Source organism: Nesoenas mayeri, assembly GCF_963082525.1.
Source record: "Nesoenas mayeri genome assembly, chromosome: 7".
Classification (NCBI taxonomy): Eukaryota; Metazoa; Chordata; class Aves; order Columbiformes; family Columbidae; genus Nesoenas; species Nesoenas mayeri.
This window is the reverse complement of record NC_137551.1, coordinates 25,387,759-25,409,530: the sequence shown is the minus strand read 5'-3', so window position 1 is coordinate 25,409,530 and position 21,772 is coordinate 25,387,759. Positions and strand designations below refer to the sequence as shown.

Genomic DNA, 21,772 nt, shown 5'->3' with positions numbered 1-21,772 from the left:
TAAGTTCTTTAAAAAACAAATAAGCACCAGGAAGCCAGAACTCAGCAACTCTGAGAGAAGCTGACCCCTTCCCTCCTGAGGGATGTCTATGTGGCTGCCTGGTGTGTCTGCAGGGGTGGTGAGCAGATGAATGCCTAGCCTAGCAGCTCATTAAAGCCTCACTGTTTCTTTTGTGCAGACTAGCCAATAGCTCTTTAACATTTTTACATTCTATATACCCTGCCTGCAGAGTTCCTCCACACATAGCAACAAGTGCTCAAAGACAGATGATTACGCTATTATTATTGGAAAACCAAACAGATGTCCTTTTCCCCCTCTGAAACTCCTCTTAAAATTTTTTGTAACACTTCCTACTAGAGCTCAAACAGCTGTTGAACTACAATCACCATATATCACAGCGATCCAAATCATCTTACTGCTTTGCATATTCCACCCACCTGCTCAGCCCAAATTGGCTCTCGTAATATATTCAGATTACAGCCTCTGCTTAAAAGCAAACTTTCTTATGGTGACACACACAACAGGGTTTTGACTGAGGCTGCGAGTTTGCTTAGGTAGCAACCTGCCTCTGCCTTTAGCACCATACACATAACAAGCTCCCACTCCTCTGCTATTGTTTACAGCTCCTCTCTGCTTCACTTAACACAAGTGCCCACAGGACGGTGAGGTAAACCTGGTAATTAGAATGACCAGGGGTCAAAAAATATGTCCTGCTCGTTCTTTTCCTAGAAAGAGTTACCTTGAACCCAACCCATTCCAGCAGCCAGCTGACACTGCGGCCCAGGACCAGCCGAGCCCAAGGCCCGGGCAGCCCAGCACTTACTGGGACAACGCGGCAGTAACGTGTGGACACCGGTACCGGCTGCGCTGCAGGAGCGGGAAAGGCCCCACAGCCTCTTAAGCCACAGACCCGTACTAAATCACTCCCGCTCACCCGCAGGTGCCAGGAGGCGGCCGGGCCTCGGGCAGGACACGGCGGGCAGCGAGGGGCTCCGGCACGGCCCAGCCTCAGCGGCCCGGGAGAGCGGCCGCAGCAAAGCCGAACCCCCAGCGAGGTGCCGCCAGCACCGGCTGCCCAGCGGGCGGGCTTGGCTCCCCAGTGGCCCCGACAGCCGGGTCTGCGGGACACCCCGACGCGGCCACCGGCGGCGGGCAGCGCCCCCGCCCCGCGGAGATCCCCTGGGCCGGCAGAGCCGCCGGTGCCGCCCGCTCCCCGAGCGCAGGCCCGGGCCGAGGCGGCCGCTCCGGGGGGCGGCGGGGGCGTGGCCTGGCCCCGCGAGGTGGGGGGGCCTGTTCCACCCCCCGAGCCCCAGCACTTACCTGCGGCCGAGCCGATCCCCTTCCCACTGCGCAGGCGCTGCGCATGCGCTCTGAAGGGGGCTGAGCCGCGCGGTCCTAGCGCCGCCGGCATCTAGGGTGGGCGGGGGGCGCTGTCAGCGCCGGGACTCGCCGCCCGCCGGTTCCCCGGGCGGCCCCAGCACCGGTTTCCGGCGACAGCCGCAGGCGAGACGAGCAAGGGCAGCGGCAGAGAGACTCCTCCCCGGGGCACACGGGACTCGCCTCTCCCTGAGGAGACTGACACCCCTGCCCCTCGATAGAAAATGGCCCCTCCGCCTACGAGGCCGCCCATGCCGCCCCCGGGCCGCGGCGCCGCCGCCCTCCCCACACCGGCGACGGAAGTAGGAGAGGGGCAGCCCAGCCCGGCGCGGCGCGGCTGTGCCCGGAAGCCCGCCGCCTCGTGATTGCGCAGCGCCGGCGTCCTGCCGAGCCCGCCGAGCCGCCACTGGCCCGACCCCGGCGGAGGGGCGGCCCAGCCCGGCAGGCAGCCGCCGCGGCAGGTAGGCCCCGCGGGGTCCCGGCGGGAGGGAGGGGTCTCGCGAATGCCTGGGGCGGCGGGGAGTCCCTCGGGCGAAGGTGGGGAGCCGGGGGTGCGGCAGGTACCCGGGGGTTTGGTGCCCGCGGAACCGGCTCGCCGCGAGAGGAGCGTCCCCGGGGGGTTCCTGGGGCTGGAGGGTCTCCAGAGACCCCGGGGAACGGGGGGATCTAGGGGGGGCTCCGCGGCAGCAGCAGCTCCGGGCCCCCCCTGGAACTTGCTCTCGGTGACCAGGGCGGGTGCCCCAGGATGAAGCGGGCCGAGATGCTGCGGCGAGTCTCCGACTTCAGCGACTTCAGCCGAGGCCACCGGCTGCAGGAGCTGCTGCGCCAGGGAGAGGAGCCCAAGCACGTCAGCTCCAGCCCCGATGGGCAGCACCTTCTGGTCCTGCAGAAGAGCCGGCCGCCCTCCCTGCCCCGGCTGGTGGCCTTCCAGCGCCACGGCATCGGCGGAGCCGACCTAGAGAGGAGCTGGCAGCCGCCCCAGCCAGCCCCGGTGGGACTGCTCTTCCTGCAGAGCCCTGTCACGCTGGGCTCCTGGGCACTGGCCCTTGTGTGGGAGCACGGCCGGACCGAGGTCTGGTACTTCACGGTGGCCATGGGCTGGCAGCTGTTGCAGACACTGGAGCTCTGCCAGGGTGCCCGGGCACGAATCGTCTCCGTGTGCAGCCAGGGAGCCAGCCTGGTGTGGTGTGAGGAGAGGCCTCCCCTGGATGCCCCCTTGGACATGAACAAGTGTGCCTTTATGTTCTGTGTCTGCACGCGGGCTCTGGAGGTGGAGGAACAAGGTGTGCGGCTTGGCACCATGAGAATAGTCCTGCACAACAGCCCTGAGTATCAGGTCCTGGCCTCCCCGCAGCACGTCTTCCTGATGCCTGCCACTGCCAGCTTTGCCACCACTTCCAAATTCCTCCTCGTCTGGCATCCTGAGAAGGCAAAGCTCACCATGACAGCCCCCTCCGCAGGCTTTGTCCACAGCAAGGTGCTGTGCTCCAGCAGCGAGTCAGACTTCAGGAAGCTCCTGCTTGGCTCTGTGGGTCTTCTCTCAGGTTTAGCACCTCTGGACATTCACACCTCCACTGTGTCCAACAGTGGGAGTCTGCTGCTGGTGAGCAGGAAGGGTGCTGTGAACGTGGTGGAGCCAGATGGTTCCCAGAGGCATATCTTTGACCTAGAGGGGGGTCCCCTGGCACAAGGAAGTCCTGTACAGCTGAGGACTTTTGGCAGCATCCTGGCCTGCGTGCTGGCTGGGGTCCTGTACCTCATTGACCAGAACAGTGGAAGGCTCATAGAAAAGAAAATCCTGAGCATGAAAGAAGTGCATTTCCTGGAGTCTCCGGGAGAGGAGGACAGCATCCAGCTCCTCACTCAAACTGGCATCTACAGCTTTAGCTTCTCCAAACCTGAGGACAGCAGCAGGCCTGAGCCATGCCTGGTGGACATGGTGTTTGAGGAGGCCTGCAGATACTACCAGAGAAGGAGCCTTAGCAGCTCCAAGCTGACAGTGGAGAAGTTGAAGAAAGGTGGTGTGTTCCAGGCTCCTGTGGCCCTTGCTGCCATCTTGCAGCACAGCCTCCGCCAGAAGCAGAAGCCACGTCGAGGCCTCCAGGACACTTATGCCAAGCTGTTGAGCACAATGAGCCTGGAGCTGCAGAGCTACATGAGCTTGGAGCTTCTCAAGACCTGTGTAGTGTGTGCCCCAGAGAGTGAGGTGGAAAGCTACTGTGAGGAGCTGGTAGAGCAGGAGATCAGCCGTGTTTTGCACTCTGATATGGACAAGGACAACTTGGCCTACCTGAATTCTATCTTTGCCTCCTTTCCCAAGGCTGCCTGGAAAGCCACAAGGAGCTGCCTGCAGCTACAGCAGAATGGGGATGGCCTATTGGTGGCCAGAGCCACGCCGGAGGTGTGGAAGAAGGTCCTGGGAGGGCCACAGCAAGAGGAAGTGGGTCCAAATGGTGTGGTACCGCTCTTTGAGCTCATCTGTGCCTCCTTCCTGAGGTTCAAACCCAAGTGGCTGCCCAGTTTTGTGGAGCTGACCCAGCAGTACGTTAGCATCTCTTGGCCGTACGGCAGCAAGGAGGGCCCAGAGGGCCGGGTGCCGCTATACAAGAGAGCACTGGGAGTGCTGGCCAGGACGAACAAGCGCAGCGAAGCAGATGATGAGATGGAGCTCGAACTGCTGCTCTGTAGCAAGAGGCCTAAGGCTGTGCTGCAAGCTCTGCACCTTCTCATTGGCCTGAAGCAGTGGCAGCGGGTGGTGGAGGTGGCAGAGAAGTTCTCCAAGCTCAGCCCCTTGCTTAAAAAGGAGATATTCACCACACTGCTGGCAGAGTTTGCCCAGCACCGGGAGCTGGACCCTTATCTGGACACACTGTGGCCACTGTGCCCCGCTGAGCTCACTGCCTCTGACATCCTCACTGTGGTCCTGCAGCACCTCCCTCACTCCCAGGAGGACCCAGTGCCCTTCTCCAGCGATGGGAACCAGCTGACGGTTGGTTTGCTCAAGCCGCTGCTGCTAAGGGTTGTGCAGCATCCCAGCACTCAGGATGAGATGTACTCTGATGCCTTGCAGAGCCCCACCTTCCCCCCTCCTACCCCACCCCGAGAACACAAGATCCCCTCAAAAGCAGTGGCTGATGATGCCCCTCAGCCACCCATGGCAAGGACTTCCTCCCCCTCTGCACTGGCACAGGGTGACACTGCGTGAAGGGGGGAAGCACAACGGGACCCCGAGCTTTGGGTGCAGGATGAGGGGAAAGCCACATCCACCTCAGGAAATCCTGCCCTGCCTGGCAGTGTGGAAGCCTGCTCCTTTCTGAAGCCTCCCTGCAGAAGCATCTCGAAGAGTTGGTTGGGTGGCAGGGGTTGGGGGACCTCACCTGAAGCTGGGACAAGTTTTCTGGCTCTTTCTAGCAAGTGCAATTGCGTGTTCCCTGGTAGAGGAGCAAATGCCAGGTGCATCTGCAGATGAAAGTGCTGACGGCACTACAGGACTACAGAACTGCTCCCTGCCCAAAGCACTTTGTTTTCAGTCTGCTTGGCTCCTTTATAATTTCACTTCTACTTCCCTGATCCTCTAGGAGTGGTGGTGGGTTGGTGGGCAGGGACGCACAGTCTTTCCCCCCAAATTCTTTGCTCAGTGGGTTGGGTGCTGCCTCCCAGCTCTGCCTGTGAGAAACTGGGCATGTTCCTTGCAATGGGGTCACAGTCCTGCTGCTCTGGGCTCAGATGCTAAATGCCAGCATGGGGCAGCTCCATGGTACTGGGGATCCCAGCACACACGCTGGCAGCTGCAGCATTCTGTGCTGTCTCGCTGCAATTCCTCTGGGATCAGTCCTGTAGCTGTGACTGATTGCAGCTACTTAGCTGAAGAGAGCAGCTTAATTCCCTTATCTCTCTATCCCAGGCGGTACCCAAACTCTCTTCTGAGCTGAGAAGCTGGCAGCAGCCTGTGCAAGCTTGGGGCTGGCCCTGTTTCTCCTTTCCTTTGTGAAAGCTTAGATTATGCTGCAGGACGCCCGGGCCTTCTGTTCCCATCTCCTCTACCTTTGCCCTTTGCACACAAAGGGGCTTTGTCAGGGTTGTCTGGCTCATATTGTGCCTCTGTTTGCAAAGTCAGTGTAACTTGAGAGCAGTCATGCAGGAAGATCCAGGTTCCAGCCTCTCTCCAGTGCTCACTGCCTGGCCCCCTCTGAGAGAGAGAGACCCTGGCGGTGGCTTTGCCCTTGCATTTCAGGGCTATGGTGTGAAGGAGCTCTCTCTTGCCTTGCTGGGCTGGCAGAGCCTGGCTGGGATGGGGAGGATTTACCTGCATTAGTCCTCTTGAGAGTGGAGTTCAGTGTGCAAAACAGACTTCTTTTAAAAAATAAAGGTTCCTAAAGCAGTGCTGGGGCAGTGGTGGATGTTGTGAGGATGCACACTCTCAGGAAGAGGGTAGTTTTGTTTTGTTTCTGGTAAAAAGTGGCCAAGCTTAACTCACCGTGGTACTGCCTGGCATGAGTCACTGCTGGGATGTGCTGGGCTCAGAGATGCAGCTGTGCCTGGACAGCCCATTCCCTCCACAGCACTCAGCCCTTTACCACTGCGAAGCCGTGGAGGCAGGACTGCACCAGCAGGTGGGTGACTGTCTCATACGTGCCACTCCAGGCAGTGCACAGCTCAGCAAAGGCAAGCCCACACAGTGCTGGGAGTAAGAAGACCTACCTGGGCTTCGCTCCCATCCTCTCTGCAGCTGTTTGGTGCCACAAGCAACTCCCAAAGGCCATTTGGGCTTCTTGTTGGGGGAGCTGTGGCTGGGCCCAAGATAGGGTTGGGGAAAGGGGAGTTTTTTCTCAAGAGCTGCAAAGCCTCCCCTTGTTCCTGGCTGGAAAACCAGCAACAGGGAGCAACAGGCTGACCCCAGCAGGAGTCAGCTGCCCTGGGCACGCAGTGGCAGAACTGCTGTCGGAGGGATCCTTGTTTGTCAAACTGCTTTAAAGGTGCGGCAGGGCCTCCCCCAGACGAGAGCTCAGCCGCAGAAAGTCCCTGTGGTGGAAAATGATCTGGCAAAGGGGAAGAGGAACTGCTGCAACAGTTCTCTAGAGACTGGCTGGCTGTTGGCGAGAAGAAAAGGCCGCAGCTGGAGGCTGAGCAGAGTGGGGAGCAGCACCCGCAAAGCCAGCGAGCAGAAGCTGAAGTCACAGCAGTCCTGCGCAGCTACTGTCCCCAGGGCACGGCAAGGGAAGAGGAAAAAGGGAACATGCTGCGGTTGGAGACAGCCTGGGGCTTAGGGATGGAAACTGCTACATGCAAGCTGTAGTCAAGCACGAAATAGTCACAACTCGGGAGGCTGAGGATTTGGGGTGGGGGAGAGCAAAGGCAGAGCAAGCAGAGACAAAACGGAGCTAAAGGCTCTTGAGGGGCTACCAGGAAGTCCATCCCGAGAAGCAGAAAGGGTGGGGCCATCCCTGGGGGAGGAGGGGCTGAGCCAGCACACGACAGATTCAGCTGGGTGATAGGAAAGCACAGGGTTCTCTTTGCGGGCAAGATGGGTGCTGGGGGAGATAGCAGGAGGTATGGCCGGTACAGCTTCAGATAACGCCTGAACGGAGAAAATAGTGATCAGAAGATCTGAACGCAAATGGAAAAAGCACCAAAGCAGATGCATATAGCAGAGAGTGAGCTGGTCAGCTTGGCCCACTTGCTCATTCCAGAGACACTTAGACTTTTCAATGAAAGAAATGAGTCAAGCTGCTCAGGTTTGTTCCCACATGCCTGACCCAGCTTTTGGGATGGTCCCTGTGCTTGTGCCAAGGAGCAGCACTGAGCAACAACCATGGCTCACCTCACCACACTTGCGGACCGAGTAGCCCTTGGCTCACCTGTGCGTGCAGCTGTCGTGGCCATCCATGCCACGCACCAGTGTGGGACATGTGGGGGTGGACTCACAGTCCCCATGCCACCATACCCAGTAGATGGAGGGAGATGCGGGCTGCAGGCACCCCATAAACTAACTGGAAACCCACAGATGACACCTAGCAGGATCACCAGAGGGCACAGGGAAGTGCCTGTGCACCATGGGGGCACCTCATGGACAGGGAGCTTTTGGCATGGCTTTTCCCAGGGAAGTACCCACCCAGCCACAGGTGCAAAGGGCTGCCTGGTGAGGGGATTGTCACCCAGCCTTGGTGACACTGGGCCATGGGCTGGGCCAGGACTCCAAGGGTGGGCTGTGGGCAGGTCACGCTTGGGGACCCCAGCAAAAACTCTCCAGTCCCAAGCACAGTCCCAGCAGTGGGGAACCCACCCTGCCCCTACCCTTGTGTCCTTCCATCGCAGCTGGACATGAAGAGCTCAGCCACATGTCTTCAGTGTGCACAAACACCCCATTTATTGTCTGACACAAAAAAAAAAAAATCACAGCCTCAGAAAGAGTCAGGCATCTTGCAAAAATAAATAGTCACATTTTTCAAGCGAGGGGAATGGACGAGCAGGTTCCTGCTGTCCAGCAGCACAGGCTGCAGTGGCATGGACAGTACAAGCTGCCCCGAGCCCAAGGGGTCTAGTGTGGGGGTGGTGAAGTCCCAACCTGGAACAGTGCAAGGGTCAGCCCCCCTCCCACACCTACCAGAGTATCATCACATATTGGGAATTGGGGACCGGGTTTCAGGTGGGGTTCTCAACCTGCTCCCCAGAACCCAGGGAGAAGGTGCAGCAGACGGGCAGCCGTGTCCATCTATTCTGTGCCTGTGCTGTGGGCAACGGGGGCTAATGCCTTGTGGATGGCCGGGGGATTTTGTAAAAGTTGAAGGTGGGTGGCCTGCAAAACCAAGATCACCTACATCACCCCCAGCCCCAGAAAGGAACAAGGGACAGACCAGGATGCATTGGGATGGCCAAGTGTCATCCCACTCCTCTCACCCACCACTACAGGAAAGACGGTAAGAAGATTCCTCCACCCCACCAGCTTGGGGAGGCTGGGAGCAAGAAGCACCCAAAAACTGAGGAGTGTGGGGAGATGATGAGGGGACCCCAGAACAGTCCACACTGCTCAGGTCCCACCTTCCCACTCCATTCTTCTCATTTTTACAACTTTTTGTATTTGTCTTTTTGATTGTAAAGACTTCTTCCACATTTTTTCTATGTTATCAGAAGGCAGAGAGACATGTTACATGAAGAATCTAAGCTTTCCCACAAAAGGGTTATTTCTTCACCCATCTTTTTTATCACCATATCCCCTCTTGTTAGTTTTCCTTATTTATCTCAGATAGTACTGAGGGGATCTTTGGAAATTGTATTTTTATATAAATTAAATTAATAATATTATTTCCTTAGTTAAAATGAGGAATAAAAAGTATGTGGAAGTGCTGGCCAACCTATCATCTAGATTTGTGTGTCTGAAATTTTAATCTTTTTAGCACATAGTAACCAAAAGCATTATAAATCATGTTTTAAACCGTGGCCAGTTATAGCTGTAACTAGATGCTGAAACAAGTTGCATGGATGTAAGCTGTGAGCTAGTCTGGCACTGTGCATTCACACTTAATGGTTTTCAATGGTACAGTTCTGCCAGTGTACTTGCAGTTCTTAAGTGACCACAGCAGAGCTCTAGAAATAACCAGACTCACTATCTGACCATTGTTTAAAACACTTGAATGCCAGATGTAATTTTAGCTTGTATTATTTAGTCACAACATCAAACTTAAAAAAATTCTTGCCACAAGCAACTCCCAAAGGCCATTTGGGCTTCTTGTTGGGGGAGCTGTGGCTGGGCCCAAGATAGGGTTGAGGAAAGAGGAGTTACTGCCCTGGTACCAGTACCCTCCTTGGCCTGCATTTGCCCTGTTCCCCTCCTCACCCCGCTCCCTCTGCGCCCTGTTCCCCTCCTCGCCCCCCTCCCTCTGTGCCCTGTTGCCTCTCATGCCACAGCAGCTGCCCACCCTCCTTCCCCCCTCCAGGGACCCAGCACTGCTACTTACAGCTCCAACGTTTCATTCCTGGAGGGAAATAAAAAAAGAGGGGACAGCTTCAGTGGGGCAAGAAGATGCCTCATGGGGCAGCCCAGCAACTCCTGGTGGGACAGGGTCTCCCCCAGGGCACACAAGGAAGACATCTGGGCTGCAGAGTGCTATGGTCCCTTCCATCCCAGCTGCCCCATCTGGACACAGAACATGGGCTCCTACAGCCTCCTAAAGCATTGCTGCCCCCAGAGCATCACTCCTCCTTCCCCCGACAGGCAAAGTGGGGCCCCACATTCACCAGCTTGGTGGCACACAGCTGCCCTGTGCCACCATTTCAGTCACCCCAAGTTTCCCTGGCAGGTGAGCCCATGTCTCCAGCCCAAAGGAAATGACAGGCACTGGGGCCACTGGTGAGGACCCTGGGCACACTGTGGGCAGGGCACAGCCTGGCTCAGCACCACGTCCCCCACACACCACATACACCCTCGCACTGGTCCAGCGGGGTGGTACGTGGGGGCTGGAGCAGGGGAACCCCCCCCAGCAAACCAGGTGCACTGCAGGGCCAAGCCATAGCCCTCTGCAGCTGGAACCCAGCTGGGAACTGCTGACTACCTCAGGGGCTGGTGGCTGCACTGGAGGTCGGGCTGTTGATCAGGGGGCCCCAGAGGGACCGGGAAAGGGTCCCAGAGGGCTGGGGAGCAACCCTGGGGTGCTGGTGGCCACCGGAGCATGAGTGAGCACTGCACCCTCGTGGCAGCGACACCAACCACACCGTGTGTTGCGTTCTGCACAGCATCCAGCTGTACTCCCATTTTGGAGCTCCAGCACAAAAACATGGTGCAAAGCAGAGTAAGTTTTGTGGCAGAGACCTGAGCCAGGCTGGGGGCTGCAGCCCTGCCAGACAAGCTGGGCTCCTTCCTCAGAAGGGGAGGTCACATTCAGCTGCCCAGAGGAGGGTTGCAGAGTAGGCAGAGCCAGGATCTGCTCCAAAACTTCTCCATTCTTGGAGGCTGAAGGTCCCAAGCCCCCTACCTGGTCCCTGCCAGCCCACATTACTTTAGGATCAGCACCCAGTGCGGTCACAGGCAATGGGTGGCTCCTCACCTGTAGACATCAGCAACGTCCATGCGGCGGTAAAACTTAGCAAGTCTCACAGCCAGGATGATGCTGGGCAGCAGGAAGAAGGTGCACCATCCCAGGCTGAACCAGAAGGCGTTCTGGGTGTGAGGGAAGAGCCATCAGAGCCTTGACACTGACTGGAAAAGCCTCATCTGCTTCCTGCCCCCCTCACAATGACACCCCCCCCACACACCTCTTCTCACAGCCTGGCCTTTGCTCTCAGCCACAGGAGTGTACCAGGGAGATGCTGAGCCCTACTTGCTCAGGACAGAGATGGGTACCCCTCATTCTGTTTGGAAGGGGTCAAGGGGACTTCATTGCCACCCACCACATACACGTCACGCCTCACACCATGGGCCCGCTTACCAGAGAGTCCAGGATGTAGTTGCAGGTGATGGCCTCCACGTTATCCAGGGTCTGAGCTATGGGCTTGCAACGTGCCACATCTCCCGTCAGCTGAGCACACAGTGAGGACCAGATATGTCAGTGTCCCCCATAACCCTAGAGCCTGTCCTCCCCTTAACCCCATTGATGAATGCTCAACTCACGCTGCTCTTGGCCCAGGAGATGTAGGTCTCAAAGAAGTCCAACAGCTGCTCCAGGAAGGCCCACGTCTCCTGGGATCAGGCAACCAGAGACAGGCTGCATCCCCAGCCTACTCCATGCCCCATGTCCCCCCATGCGAGGATCAGGGCTGTCAAAGCACCTCAACTCAGCAGCAACAGGGTTGCAAGCCCCCACCCACCCCAGCCCCTTGCCATAAAGGAAGTGGGCACCCAGGGGCACGGGGGACCCCTGGGGAGGGCAACAAGGCAGGACAAGCAAACAGATATTGCTTGGCATCCCTCCGCAGAGGGAGGTCTTGGTGTGGGGATCTGGTCACATTCCCACCAGCTGGCCCAGCAGCGGGGCAAGGTGAGCTCACGTTCTTGATGATGTTTGCCATCTCCCTCTCCAGGAACTCCTGGGTTTTGCTGACTTTATCCAGTGCGGCCTCCGTCTGTGCCTGAGGTGCAAGGTGCTCTCAGAAATGTGTTGGGGGAAGTGGGGTCCCCACATCTCCCCCTCGTCCCACCCAGCAGCAATGCTTGTAACATGGTGTCTCTGAGCTGCGGTATCCCCAGTAGTCACATGCTGGATGCATCTGAGTGCTGTGGCATTGGCCGCCTCCCTCTGCCCCATGAGCAGCCCCTACAGTGCATGTCTGGGGAGTCCCACAGCAGCCACCAGCCCTCCAGACTGCAGGTCTACACTGTGGGACCTCAAGGCCACTTTGCAGGGTGCTCCAGACTGGGATGCGCTCAGAAGCCCCTCTTGTACAGCTTACCTTGAGCTGGGCAGCCCCACTCTGCACCGAGTGGATGTTCTCCTTCAGGCTTTGCTGAGGATGGAGAGAGGGGGGTTGGAGGCACAGACCCCACAGCTCAGCTGAGACCTCATCAGCAGACTCTGAGCCCTGGGGCAGCCCAAGCCAAAACCCCCAGGACCTTCCAACCCCAGAATCACTCACCAGTGGCCCAGAGAAGCTCGTCTGTATCTCCTTGCCCAGCTCCCTCAGCTGGCGAGCATAATCCTTCAGCTCCACTTTCACAGTCTCTTCCATACCTGTGCCCTGGAGGAGCTGCAGTCAGCAGTACCCCCAAGCACGGGGTCCCTGCCCCAACATGGCCACCTGATGGGGGGCCAGGCTGGGGAAGAGAGCTGGGCGAGGGTGAACAGCTTTGCCTCCCCTTGACACCCAGGCAGATCTGTGGAGGAGTCGCCATGGCCAGTGGCTTTGGGGACAGGGTGGCCATGGCCCTGGGGTGCCATGGGCTCTCACCCCATTGTCTGCCAGCTGCTCCAGCTCTGTGGCCAGATCCAAGAGGCTTCCCTGTGTTACACTCTGATCCAGCTGGAAAAGGCAGAGACAGAGCCATGAGAATGGGGAGTGCTGCCCATGGCGGGCCGTACCCCACCCCTGTGGGACAGAGTGGAACCAGAGCCCCCCAGGTGGAGGAGGTGCCCAGTTGCCCTAAGAAGTGAGACAGACGGCAAGGGACACTCTGGGAGCCTGCAGTAGGACTCCCAAAACCGTGAAGGGCAGTGAAACCCCTTAATACACATCAGGACCTCCCATCCCAACACTAGGCTGTCCCCAGCCCACCTGCTCCAGGGTGGAGGTGAAATTGGGGGGCTGCCCTGCCCGGCTGGCGTTCAGCAGCAAGTCTCTCTGGCTCTCTTTGAGCAGCAAGATGGGGCTCAGGGTGATGTTCACCTTCTCAAAGGCTGTGGAGATCTCTCCTGTGTACTGCCAGAGTGAGGGAAACCATGATTGGGAATGGTGCTGTCTTATCACTGTCACCCCAGCACCAGCCCTGCATGCCCAAGCTCTGGTCCCCCAGACCCTGGCACCTCTGCGCTCACTTGGCTGATGTTCAAGAGCTCATCCAGGGACACGCTCTGGTCCAGGTGCAGCACTTGCCAAAGGGCAGTGTCTTGCTGGCACTGCCTGCAGGAAGGGGGGCATGGGGGTGAAAATGGGGCAGGAGAGAGCCACCCCCTCCCAGGAGCATGTCCTCACCCACATGGGCAAGTCACACCTTGCTCCTTCCCTGGCATTGGCACCTGCCCACAGGGCAAGCTGTCCCCATCCTGGGGAGCTTCTGTGGGAGCTGAGCAGCTGTACCCCTACCCAAAGATGCAGTGCTGGGGCTGGGACTCACCTGTAAATCTCTGAGAAGTTTGTTGTGCCACCCTCCTGGCCCAACAGTTCTGACAGGTTGAAGCCAGGGATCAAGCCAGGGGTGTCCACAAGCTGAGAGCAAAAGAGATGGAGAAACTAGACAGGACAGGACACCTGGGAAGAGCATCCCAAAGCAGCCAGCCCTGCCTCTGCTCCACCAGTAGCCCTCAGAAAGGCGTCAGTGGCTCCAGGCAGGGGTGTCTCCCCACAGGGACCTCACCTGGAAGAGCTGCTGGTTGCGCCAGGACTCACAGACGAGCATGTAGGTGTTCCCCCCCAGCACAAAGGTGATCAGCACCAGCAGCATCAGCAGCCAGGAGAAGATGAAGCTGAAGCCAACCCCTCTGCCAGGACAGAGATGCTGTCAGCACCCGAGGCCCTGCACCCCGGCATTATAGAATCATAAAATCATTATGGTTGGACGAGACCCTCAAGATCATGAAGTTCAACCATTAACCCAACACTGACACTAAACCATGTCCCTAAGAACCTCATCTATACATCTTTTAAACATGTCCATGGATGGTGACTCAACCACTTCCCTGGGCAGCCTGTTCCAATGCCTGACAACACTTTCTGTAAAGGAATTTTTTCCTAATATCCAATCAAAATCTCCCCTTGCCCAACCTGAGGCCATTTTCTCTTGTCTTATCACTTGCTGCTTGGGAGAAAAGACCAACATCCTCCATGCTACAACCTCCTTTCAGGTAGCTGTAGAGACCTATAAGGTCTCACCTCAGCTTCCTTTTCTCCAGGCTAAACAGCCCCAGGTCCCTCAGCAACTCCTCATCAGACTTGTGCTCCAGACCCTTCACCAGCTTCATTACTCTCATCAATGCTGGCATTGCCTCCAGCCAAGACCTTCACATCCCTTGCCCCCACAGCAATGCTGGGAAGCTCCACCATTCCCACAAGCATGTCTCCACTCTGCCTTCGGCCCCCAGAGCACAGCCAGGCTGTACCCTGGGTCTTGGACCCCAACATGGCTTCCCCCAGCTTTGCAAGCCACCACCCCCCAACAGAGCCACAGGACCAGGCACATGCTGCCAGGCCCCCACTAGCAAGAGACAAATGTCCTCTACTCGAATGCCTTTCACCAGCACCATATTTTACCCTTGCATTCACCACCTGCATGGTGAGTTGCCAGGGGGCAGGTCATTAAGCTGCAGTAATTTGATTATTTGGGAGTTGAGCATCCTCAGGCCACCCCTGCCCACCCATCCCACAGCTCCCACATGCATCCTCACGCCATGAAGAAGTTCCCGCCAGCATTGGAGACACAGCTGCGCTGTGTGGGCAGCACACTTTCCTTCAGCCCCAGGGGTCCCAGCAGCAGTCCCATGACATTGCAGAGAACCACCAGCAGCACCGTGCAGCACAGGAGGACACACACGCTCCACCTAGGGCAAGAGGAGGGGCAGGAGTCAGACAGCAGGACCTGGCACCCTGAGCAGTGCCCGGCATCACATTAGCTGCTGTCTCAGGGAGGAGAAAGCTCCCAGGAGCCTTGGCAAAGAAGGGGCATGGGTGGCTGCCAGGCAGATCTCTGGCTACCCAGCACCCACAGCCCCACCACTGAGCAAGCCCCAGCTCCAGCAACTGGAGGATGAAGAGTGTGAGCCTCTCCAGACAAGGGAGCCAGGCGATCCAGCAACCCCTCGCCCACCTGAGCCAATCCACGCTGATGGTCGGCTCCCTGTACTTCTCCAGCACCGACGTGGCATTGCTCAAAAAGGTCCCAACATTCTCCTCCACATCCAGGAGCGGCAACTGCTCCTGCAAGCTCCTGATCTCCTGCTTGATGAGGCCCAGCTGGTCCTGGGTCTCTGCAGGGGATGGAGACAGGTTGGTGCTGTGAACTGCTGCTCTGGTCCTGCTCATCTGGGGCAGGTGAGCCTGGGGCAGCAGGGACTCAGAAAGGATGGTAAGATGGTGGTTTTGGCCAAGGATGGCATCAGCATGACAGCACATGGGGACTTGGGGACAGTCAGGGCTGCAGGCAGTGGGGTGGCAGCAGGGGAGGGCTGCAGGCAGAGATGGGATGAGAGCCTTGAGAGAGGGGGAATTCAGCACATGGGGCACAAAGCCCTGCTTACTTGTCACAACGTCCTGGGACTGCTCTTGCACCTTGGCAGGGATCCTGTACAGCGTGCTGTTAACCTGCGTTTGGGGGGACACAGCATATAGCTCATGTCCCTGCCCACAGCCCAGGGCTGAGCAGTGCATCCCCTCCATCCCCAGATCCCAGTGGCTCAGGACAGCCAGGGTTCCCCCAGCACCCAGCCCTGACCATGCTATAACCCATGGTTGGCGGGGACAGCGGGCAGGCTCCAGTCAAGGCAAACATTCAACCAGCACATCCCTCCATGCAACAGCAATTAACTCTTGGTGGGGCTCTTCCCAAGCCACCCCCTTGCAGCACAGCCCCAGCAGCACCAGGAGCATCCAGCCCTGTACCTGGGTGCAAAGGGGGACCACTTACCTTCTCTACTTACCTCCTCTAAATCAGCTGTTATGTTGGAGTCAGACACACCATCCAGCACCTCCAGCTGCTGCTCCACACTGGGGATCTGCAGGGAGAGCCTGGGGTCACAGGGCTGCGGGGGCTGGGGAAGGGGCTGTGGGGGACTCTGCACCCTGCTGCTCCTCACCAAGGTGAAGTTGGTGCTGAAGGCAAGGCCGCCCAGGGACACGTTGCCGCAGGGGTGGCCGCAGCGCTGCAGGCTCTGGTTGAGGCCGTCCCGCAGGCTGGCCAGCTGCTGGCTGTAGTTGCTCTGCAGCTCCTCAAGGTGCGAGCGAGTGTCAGCAATGCTGACAAATGTGGCCGCCAGCGTCTCCATCCCTGGGGAGATGGGGGGGGCTCAGGGCCTCATCCTGCCAGTGTGGTGGGGGTTTATCCTCACCCAGCTGAACCTCAGGGATCCATCAAAACATGCAACATAGGGGCACCCCCCAAACTCCCAGCATTTGGCCCAGGCTGCAGCTGGGAGGCCAGACAGACCCTCATCCCTGGGGGCCTTATGCAAACATGCATGTACTCCAGCTCTCAGCACTGCTGTTCCCCCAGATCCCCTCTGAGACCTTGCCAGCCACCCAGGGATGGTTGCCACTACCTTGCAAGAGGCCCTGGAGGGATCCCAGAGCCTCATCCATGCTGCTCCTGATGCCTGAGATGATCATGCCACCCAGGTTGGGCCCAATGTCTGCAGATATAAGAGAGACGGTGTCAGTGATGGGACCCCTGAGGCCCTGGGACTTGCAGGGAAACTGCCAAAACCACCAACCCCACCTCCAGGACCCCATGCCACATCCACTCCCCAGGTGAGGGCAGAAGGGACACCCCCATCCTGCCACCACTTGCATCACCCTCCCCAGAGAGCAGCCTGAATGGGGAAAAGCAGCAGCTGGAGCAGAGCAAGAGCCTGGAGGAGCCCCCAAACCCACTCCTATTAGACATCCCCATGAGAACCAGCCCGGTGACTCCCAGGGCCAGCAACCATCTGCAAGGCAGTGAGGCATAGCCACACAGAACCCCCAGCCACCCTGGTCCCCAAGCACCCCTAGCCCTGCTGGAGCAGCTCGCTGAGGTGCACAGGGATGCTCCAGCCCGCCTCTGCTGCACACTCTCACCCTGGAGGCTGTGGTTGGCATGGCCCAGCGGGATATCGCTGCTGTTGATGATAAAATTGACTTGCTGCAGGGACAGAGATAGGGTGTCAGTGCAGGGGAGGACCCTTCCCCACCTCCAGCCCCACTGTTAACCTTCCCAAGGGGGCTATTTGGACTGCTCTCCCTGCTTGGCCCCTTGCGCCCCATCAGGCACCCCAGCCAGGGTAGAAGGACCAGGCATGCCTGGGGGATGGAGGCCAGGTAGGTGTGGGCATTGTCCACGGTGTTGTTGACATTGGGGAAGGTGCCATGCACAGCCTGGGAGAAGCGGGTGTTGCTGATGAAGGCGCAGACATCACCAGCCCTACAAGGGAAGGAAGGCAAGGTCAGCACACGAAGAGCTCAGTCCCAATACTCCCTCCCAGGACCCTCTAAATCCCCCAGCACCGACCCCAGGCTGCAGGGTCCAGAGTACAACTCTGAGCCATGCTTCCAGAGCATCCAAACAGTGCCCTGCGCACAGCCAAGGGACCAGACAGAAGGGACATGGAAAACTGAAGTACAAGAGAGCCTGGTGCACCCGTATTTCCCTGCAGGGAAGCTGTTGGAAAGGGTCTGCGCCGTGTCAAGGCACAGCCCCCTGGGGCCAGCTCCCCACTAATGCTGCTTCCTCTCCTTTGTCTGGTCCTGCTGGGATCAGCCCCTGTGAACAATGGCAGCTTCCTGGCACAGCCGCCAAGCACCGGCCTTTCCACCCTCCCCCGGGTCCCATCCGGAGTCTCCCAGTCAGTGCACTCACAGGAGGAGAGCAGAGACCAGCAGGACGGAGACCCAGAGCGCCTGGCGCCGGCAGCCCGTCCGCCGGTCCTGCTTCTGGTACATGCGGCCCCCACAGTTCCCGCAGCAGCGGCAGCAGCAGAAGCAGCATCCCACCAGGGGCACAAGGATGATGAAGAGGAGCCCAATGGCCGTACAGACCAGGAAACCCATTTCATAGATCAGCAGCTGGGGGAGGAAGAATGTGAGGCAGCATAACACTGGTGCCCCTGAAGGTTTCCCAGCTCTAAGGTCCTGTCCAGACCCCCACAGGGCAGAATGGTTCTCCCTAGGGTGTTGCCCAGCACCCACGGCTCAGCCTCAGAGCAACACCCACCGGCATCCCCCAGCCCATGGTGGTGTGGGGCTCCTGGCTCCCCGCTCACCTCCTCGACTTGCTCCTTCCCGATGGCCTTCTCACTCTGTGACTGCCCAAAATCTGCAATGAGTTCTGGAGGACAAGGAGCAGAGAGGGCTGTGAGCAGGTGCTGGTCCCTGGGGGGCTCTCCAGGAGGGCCCCACACCCCGCTCAGCCCAGAGAGAGGCTCTCAGCACTGCATATCACCTTCAGCGCTGCAGCTCAAAGTGGCTGTGAGTGCATGGCACATTTCTCCCTTCCAGCTGTCCCTCTCTGGCCATTGTGTCACACGGCACTTTTGCACCCAGGAAAAGCGCTGCCAGCCCCCAGGCTCTCAGGGGTCCACAGAGCAAGGGTCCCCCCCTGCAGCATGCCCTGGGTGCAGGCTCGGGGAAGGATGCTCCTACCACCACCTTGGCAGCCCGGCCCCAGGCAGATGCTGAGCTGGCACTGCAAGCACGGGATAGGTGCTGGGGCAAAGTTCCCCTCCACCGTGCTGCCTCTTTCATTGCCAGGGCTCACCCTGCCCATGCCCCATGGCCTCACTAAAAGCTGTGTCAGTACACAGTACTGTGTGATTGTACCCTGGTATCTGTGTGACACAAAGCCACAAAGCCACCCCATTGTTTGCCAGCCACACATTTGCCTGTCCGTTGCCGGCAAGCAGGGGCTGAGCCCAGCGAAGTAGGAAGCACAAATGCCAGCAGCCAGAGTGGCAAACCCCCGCGATGTGGGCAGCACTCGCCCCAGGGACATCGAGCAGCCGCAGGGTCCTGGCATCACTTGTGCCAGGCTGTGCCAGCACATCCCCTCAGGAGTGAAGGAGGGGGGGCAAGTGTTGGCAAGCAAGGTGTTGCACAGGGGGTACCTGCAGCACTGCCGTGTGGGTGCTGGCATGGGTACATGCTGCTCTTGGTGGCCCCAAACCGAGTCCTGCCTAAGCGTGCTTTGTCACTTGCAAGCACAGAGACCCAGGCAAGGACCTCCCAAACTCACAAGCAGTGTGAGGTTTTTGTTGGTGCCTGGGATGAAGTTATCTCCAGGGAGGATGCGGCAGGACTCTGCCACCAAAGCCTGTCCTGGGGCCTCCTGGGGCCCACCTGAGACTGTCCCCTAGTTGTGATGGGACATGGGCAGGACACAACTTGCAGTCCTCAGGGATTCCATTTGCCCCCCAATCCTACCTCTCCTAACCCAGTACCCCGGCATTTAAATGCTGGATGGACAGTCACCAGTGCAGTAGGGCTCAGGCTGAACCAGGACCCAGCAGCTCCAAGCAGCACCCCCACCCCATCGCCAGCCCCCCATCACTATTACCCACCTACGGGCAGGGCGTTGGGCTGCACCAGCCGCAGGAAGCCATGAACCATCCCCACCAGGCCTGGGGTGCTGCTCCTGGGCGCCTCGGGGCCAGGGCCGTACACAGGCTGCGAGATGTTCCCCAGCTCCATTGCAGCACCTCTGGTGGGTGCCTGGGCACAGAGAGGAGCTGTCAGTGTCGTTGGGGCGTGGGGCCACCCAGCCTACCCTACCTCTGAGCAGGAAATGCAGCGAGAAAATAATCAGGCACCTGCCAGCTCCTGCCCGGAAGGAAAAGAACTGTGGGAGAGCACCGAGGAGGGACGGGGAGTCCCAGGGGCAGCAGCGTGGGGGGCCAGGCAGGAGGTGCACACAAGTGACCAGAGGGGCTGTGGGGGATGAAGCAGAGACGAAGCACTTACCCTTTCCTCTGGCACCTCTGCGCACACAGGTCTGCTGCAGGGCTCAGCTACACAGTGTCAGCCCCTTGGGGCTTTATGGTTTGTTTAAGTTTCAGCTGTGATTGCTGAGAAGCTGCTTGCCGGGGAAGGCGTCAATGCTGGGATTGCCCCACCCTGCCCCTGCCACCTCCTGGCACCCGGCCACCCTGGGTTGCCTCTCCATACCCAGGTCAGGGTCACCACCAGCCCGTCCCAACCCAGGCACCAGGGAGAAACCCCTCCGCGAGTTCCCGTGCTCTTTCTGGTTTCCTCCTGTCCCGAGGGTGACCCGTGAGGATCCCGAGGGCACCCACCGCGCCTGCTCCACCCCAGCACCAGCTGCATCCCTTTGGGATGGGGTGTGCTTGGCCAGCCACAGTTTCAGCACAAACCAGCTCTGGCCACAGAACCCGGGTTTGCGTTTAAAAAAACCTTCCCAAATGGGGCATTGCATCAAACCCGGCATTTTCCACGAACACCCTGACCCTCCCAAGCAGGGGACAGCCTCAGGGACCCCCAGACAGGATTTTTCCTCCGAGGCTGGAGGTCTGCCAGCGCCTGCCCCGCTCCATCCCCCCCTCCCCGCCCGCCGAGGTCTCCCACGCCACCGCCCCGTGGTCCTCAGCCCGCGCTCCACCGCCAGGGTCCCGCCCGGGTCTGAGACCCACGGCCGGAGGCAGGGTGGGGAGGCCGGAGGTCTCTCCTGGTTGTGCTGCGGACGCACCCGGTGGGCGCGGGGCGGCTGCCCCGGGGATCGCGTCTCGGCGGCGGGAGCTCTGCGGCTCGGCTCGGCACGGCTCCGCACCAAGACCACGGCGCGGGCGGCCCCGGGAGGGATGGGCATGGCCGGGCTGGGCCGCCCCTTCCGTCCCGGCCCCCCGGGGTCTGTCCGGGGAGTGCGGCTGCCCCGGCCCCCGCCTCTGTCGGGAGGGACGCCCCTGCACCCGCTCCGCTGAGCCTTGGCACCCCGCCACCGCTCCGAGGGGACCCCTGCTCCTGCCCCATCCCATTCTGACATGCTACATCAGCCCCCAGAGACCCCAGCTCCTGCCGTGTCCCACCGGGGAGAGACCCCGGCCCCCAGTGCCCAGCCCATCTGCTCCATGCACAGGTGAGGCTCCCTCTCTGCCCCACAGAGACCCAGCGCTGGCCCCTCCAACAGCCCACCCTGCTACAGCCCCTGTGCCCAGAGCTCCCCATGCCAGCCCTCAGCTGTGCCCTACACCTCCCCAGGACAGTCAGTGTCCCCAGCATGATCCTTGGCCCTTGTCTCAGCCCTGTGTCCCTGCGTGGGGCACCATGTGGTTTTGGACAGGCACCAGTGGGGAGTCTGAGTAAACCATACCGGTACATCCCAGGCTGATGGCTTGCTGGCTGCCATGTCCCAGGTTACTGCTTAACTTTCCCAGGCACAAGCTGGCACCACTGCTCTCCCATGACCTTGGGCAAAGGTGGCACGGGGAGGAAGGTAGCCCTGCCTTGGAGCTTCCTTCTGGCCTGGCTCGTGCTGGGCACTGGGGTGCCCTTTGGCTTGGTACTGGCACCAGGGCAGAGTATCAGAGGACACAGATGCCCCAAAACCAAAACAAAACAAGCAGAAATTCAGCAAGTTTCTCACAGCACTAGGGCTGCTGTGAGGAAGGGGGTTAGGGGCTTTCACAAGCATATTTCAGATTTCCGTTTCAGACCTCAGCCCCAAAGTGTTGCCTCAACGCCCTTTGCCAGCTCCTGGGGCAGGGGCCATGTGCGGAGCTGGGCACCAGGGACCCTGCATGGAACGGGGCTGGCTGCCCTGGGTGCTGTGCTCCCCAAAATCAGTGTATGCCCAGCTTCCACAGTTGCATGTGGGCAACATTTGACAAGGCATCTGTGGGATCCTTGACAGATGTAAGGATCTGCACCTGCAGGGCACTGGTCCCCTTCAGCCTAGGGCACCCTGCTGAGGCCGCTAGAGCTCAGTGTACACCAGGGTGTTGATGCCTCGGCCCCGGGTGCCACCACGCCATGGGCTCAGTGGGGCTGCCCTGCTCCCACTTGCCCAGCCATGAGCTGCCACCATGGTGCAGGTATCCTGCTGCACCCCAGCCCCAGC

At 59.3% G+C, this 21,772-nt stretch overlaps 3 protein-coding genes across 5 annotated transcripts in view; 1 reads left to right on the top strand and 2 right to left on the bottom strand.

Moving 5' to 3' along the window:
- Window positions 1-1,425, bottom strand: part of ARMH3 (armadillo like helical domain containing 3) — a 128,818-nt gene extending 127,393 nt beyond the window's left edge. For 2 of the 3 annotated variants that reach the window (XM_080347392.1, XM_080347395.1), the window contains exon 1: window positions 1,321-1,425. The gene's annotated coding sequence lies outside the window, so the exon portion shown is untranslated. Of the gene's footprint in view, window positions 1-934; window positions 1,210-1,320 lie in introns of those variants that run through there. The other variant, XM_080347394.1, reaches the window with a different exon arrangement.
- Window positions 1,426-1,711: 286 nt separating this feature from the next.
- HPS6 (HPS6 biogenesis of lysosomal organelles complex 2 subunit 3) lies at window positions 1,712-5,739 on the top strand. Its single transcript, XM_080347391.1, has 2 exons — window positions 1,712-1,838; window positions 2,108-5,739. The coding sequence occupies exon 2, from the start codon at window positions 2,123-2,125 to the stop codon at window positions 4,580-4,582; it is 2,460 nt and encodes an 819-aa protein (XP_080203517.1). The 5' UTR covers window positions 1,712-1,838; window positions 2,108-2,122; the 3' UTR covers window positions 4,583-5,739.
- A 1,878-nt stretch (window positions 5,740-7,617) lies between these two features.
- On the bottom strand, window positions 7,618-19,392 carry LOC308042657 (prominin-1-A-like; the record flags this gene model as incomplete). The annotated part of the gene is made up of 24 exons (XM_080348243.1): window positions 7,618-8,173; window positions 9,333-9,350; window positions 10,419-10,531; window positions 10,800-10,889; window positions 10,982-11,050; window positions 11,359-11,439; window positions 11,761-11,814; window positions 11,944-12,054; window positions 12,256-12,327; window positions 12,580-12,723; window positions 12,840-12,924; window positions 13,139-13,230; window positions 13,379-13,502; window positions 14,406-14,558; window positions 14,825-14,984; window positions 15,255-15,318; window positions 15,654-15,728; window positions 15,810-16,000; window positions 16,272-16,361; window positions 16,789-16,852; window positions 17,011-17,131; window positions 17,567-17,772; window positions 17,970-18,034; window positions 19,263-19,392. 24 exons carry the CDS (start codon window positions 19,390-19,392, stop codon window positions 8,122-8,124), a joined length of 2,424 nt encoding a protein of 807 aa, XP_080204369.1. The 3' UTR covers window positions 7,618-8,121.
- Between the last annotated feature and the right edge of the window lie 2,380 nt (window positions 19,393-21,772).

Excerpts from the sequence above, each read along its gene's own strand:
- HPS6 (XM_080347391.1), top strand. The coding sequence starts at position 2,123 with ATGAAGCGGGCCGAGATGCTGCGGCGAGTCTCCGACTTCAGCGACTTC.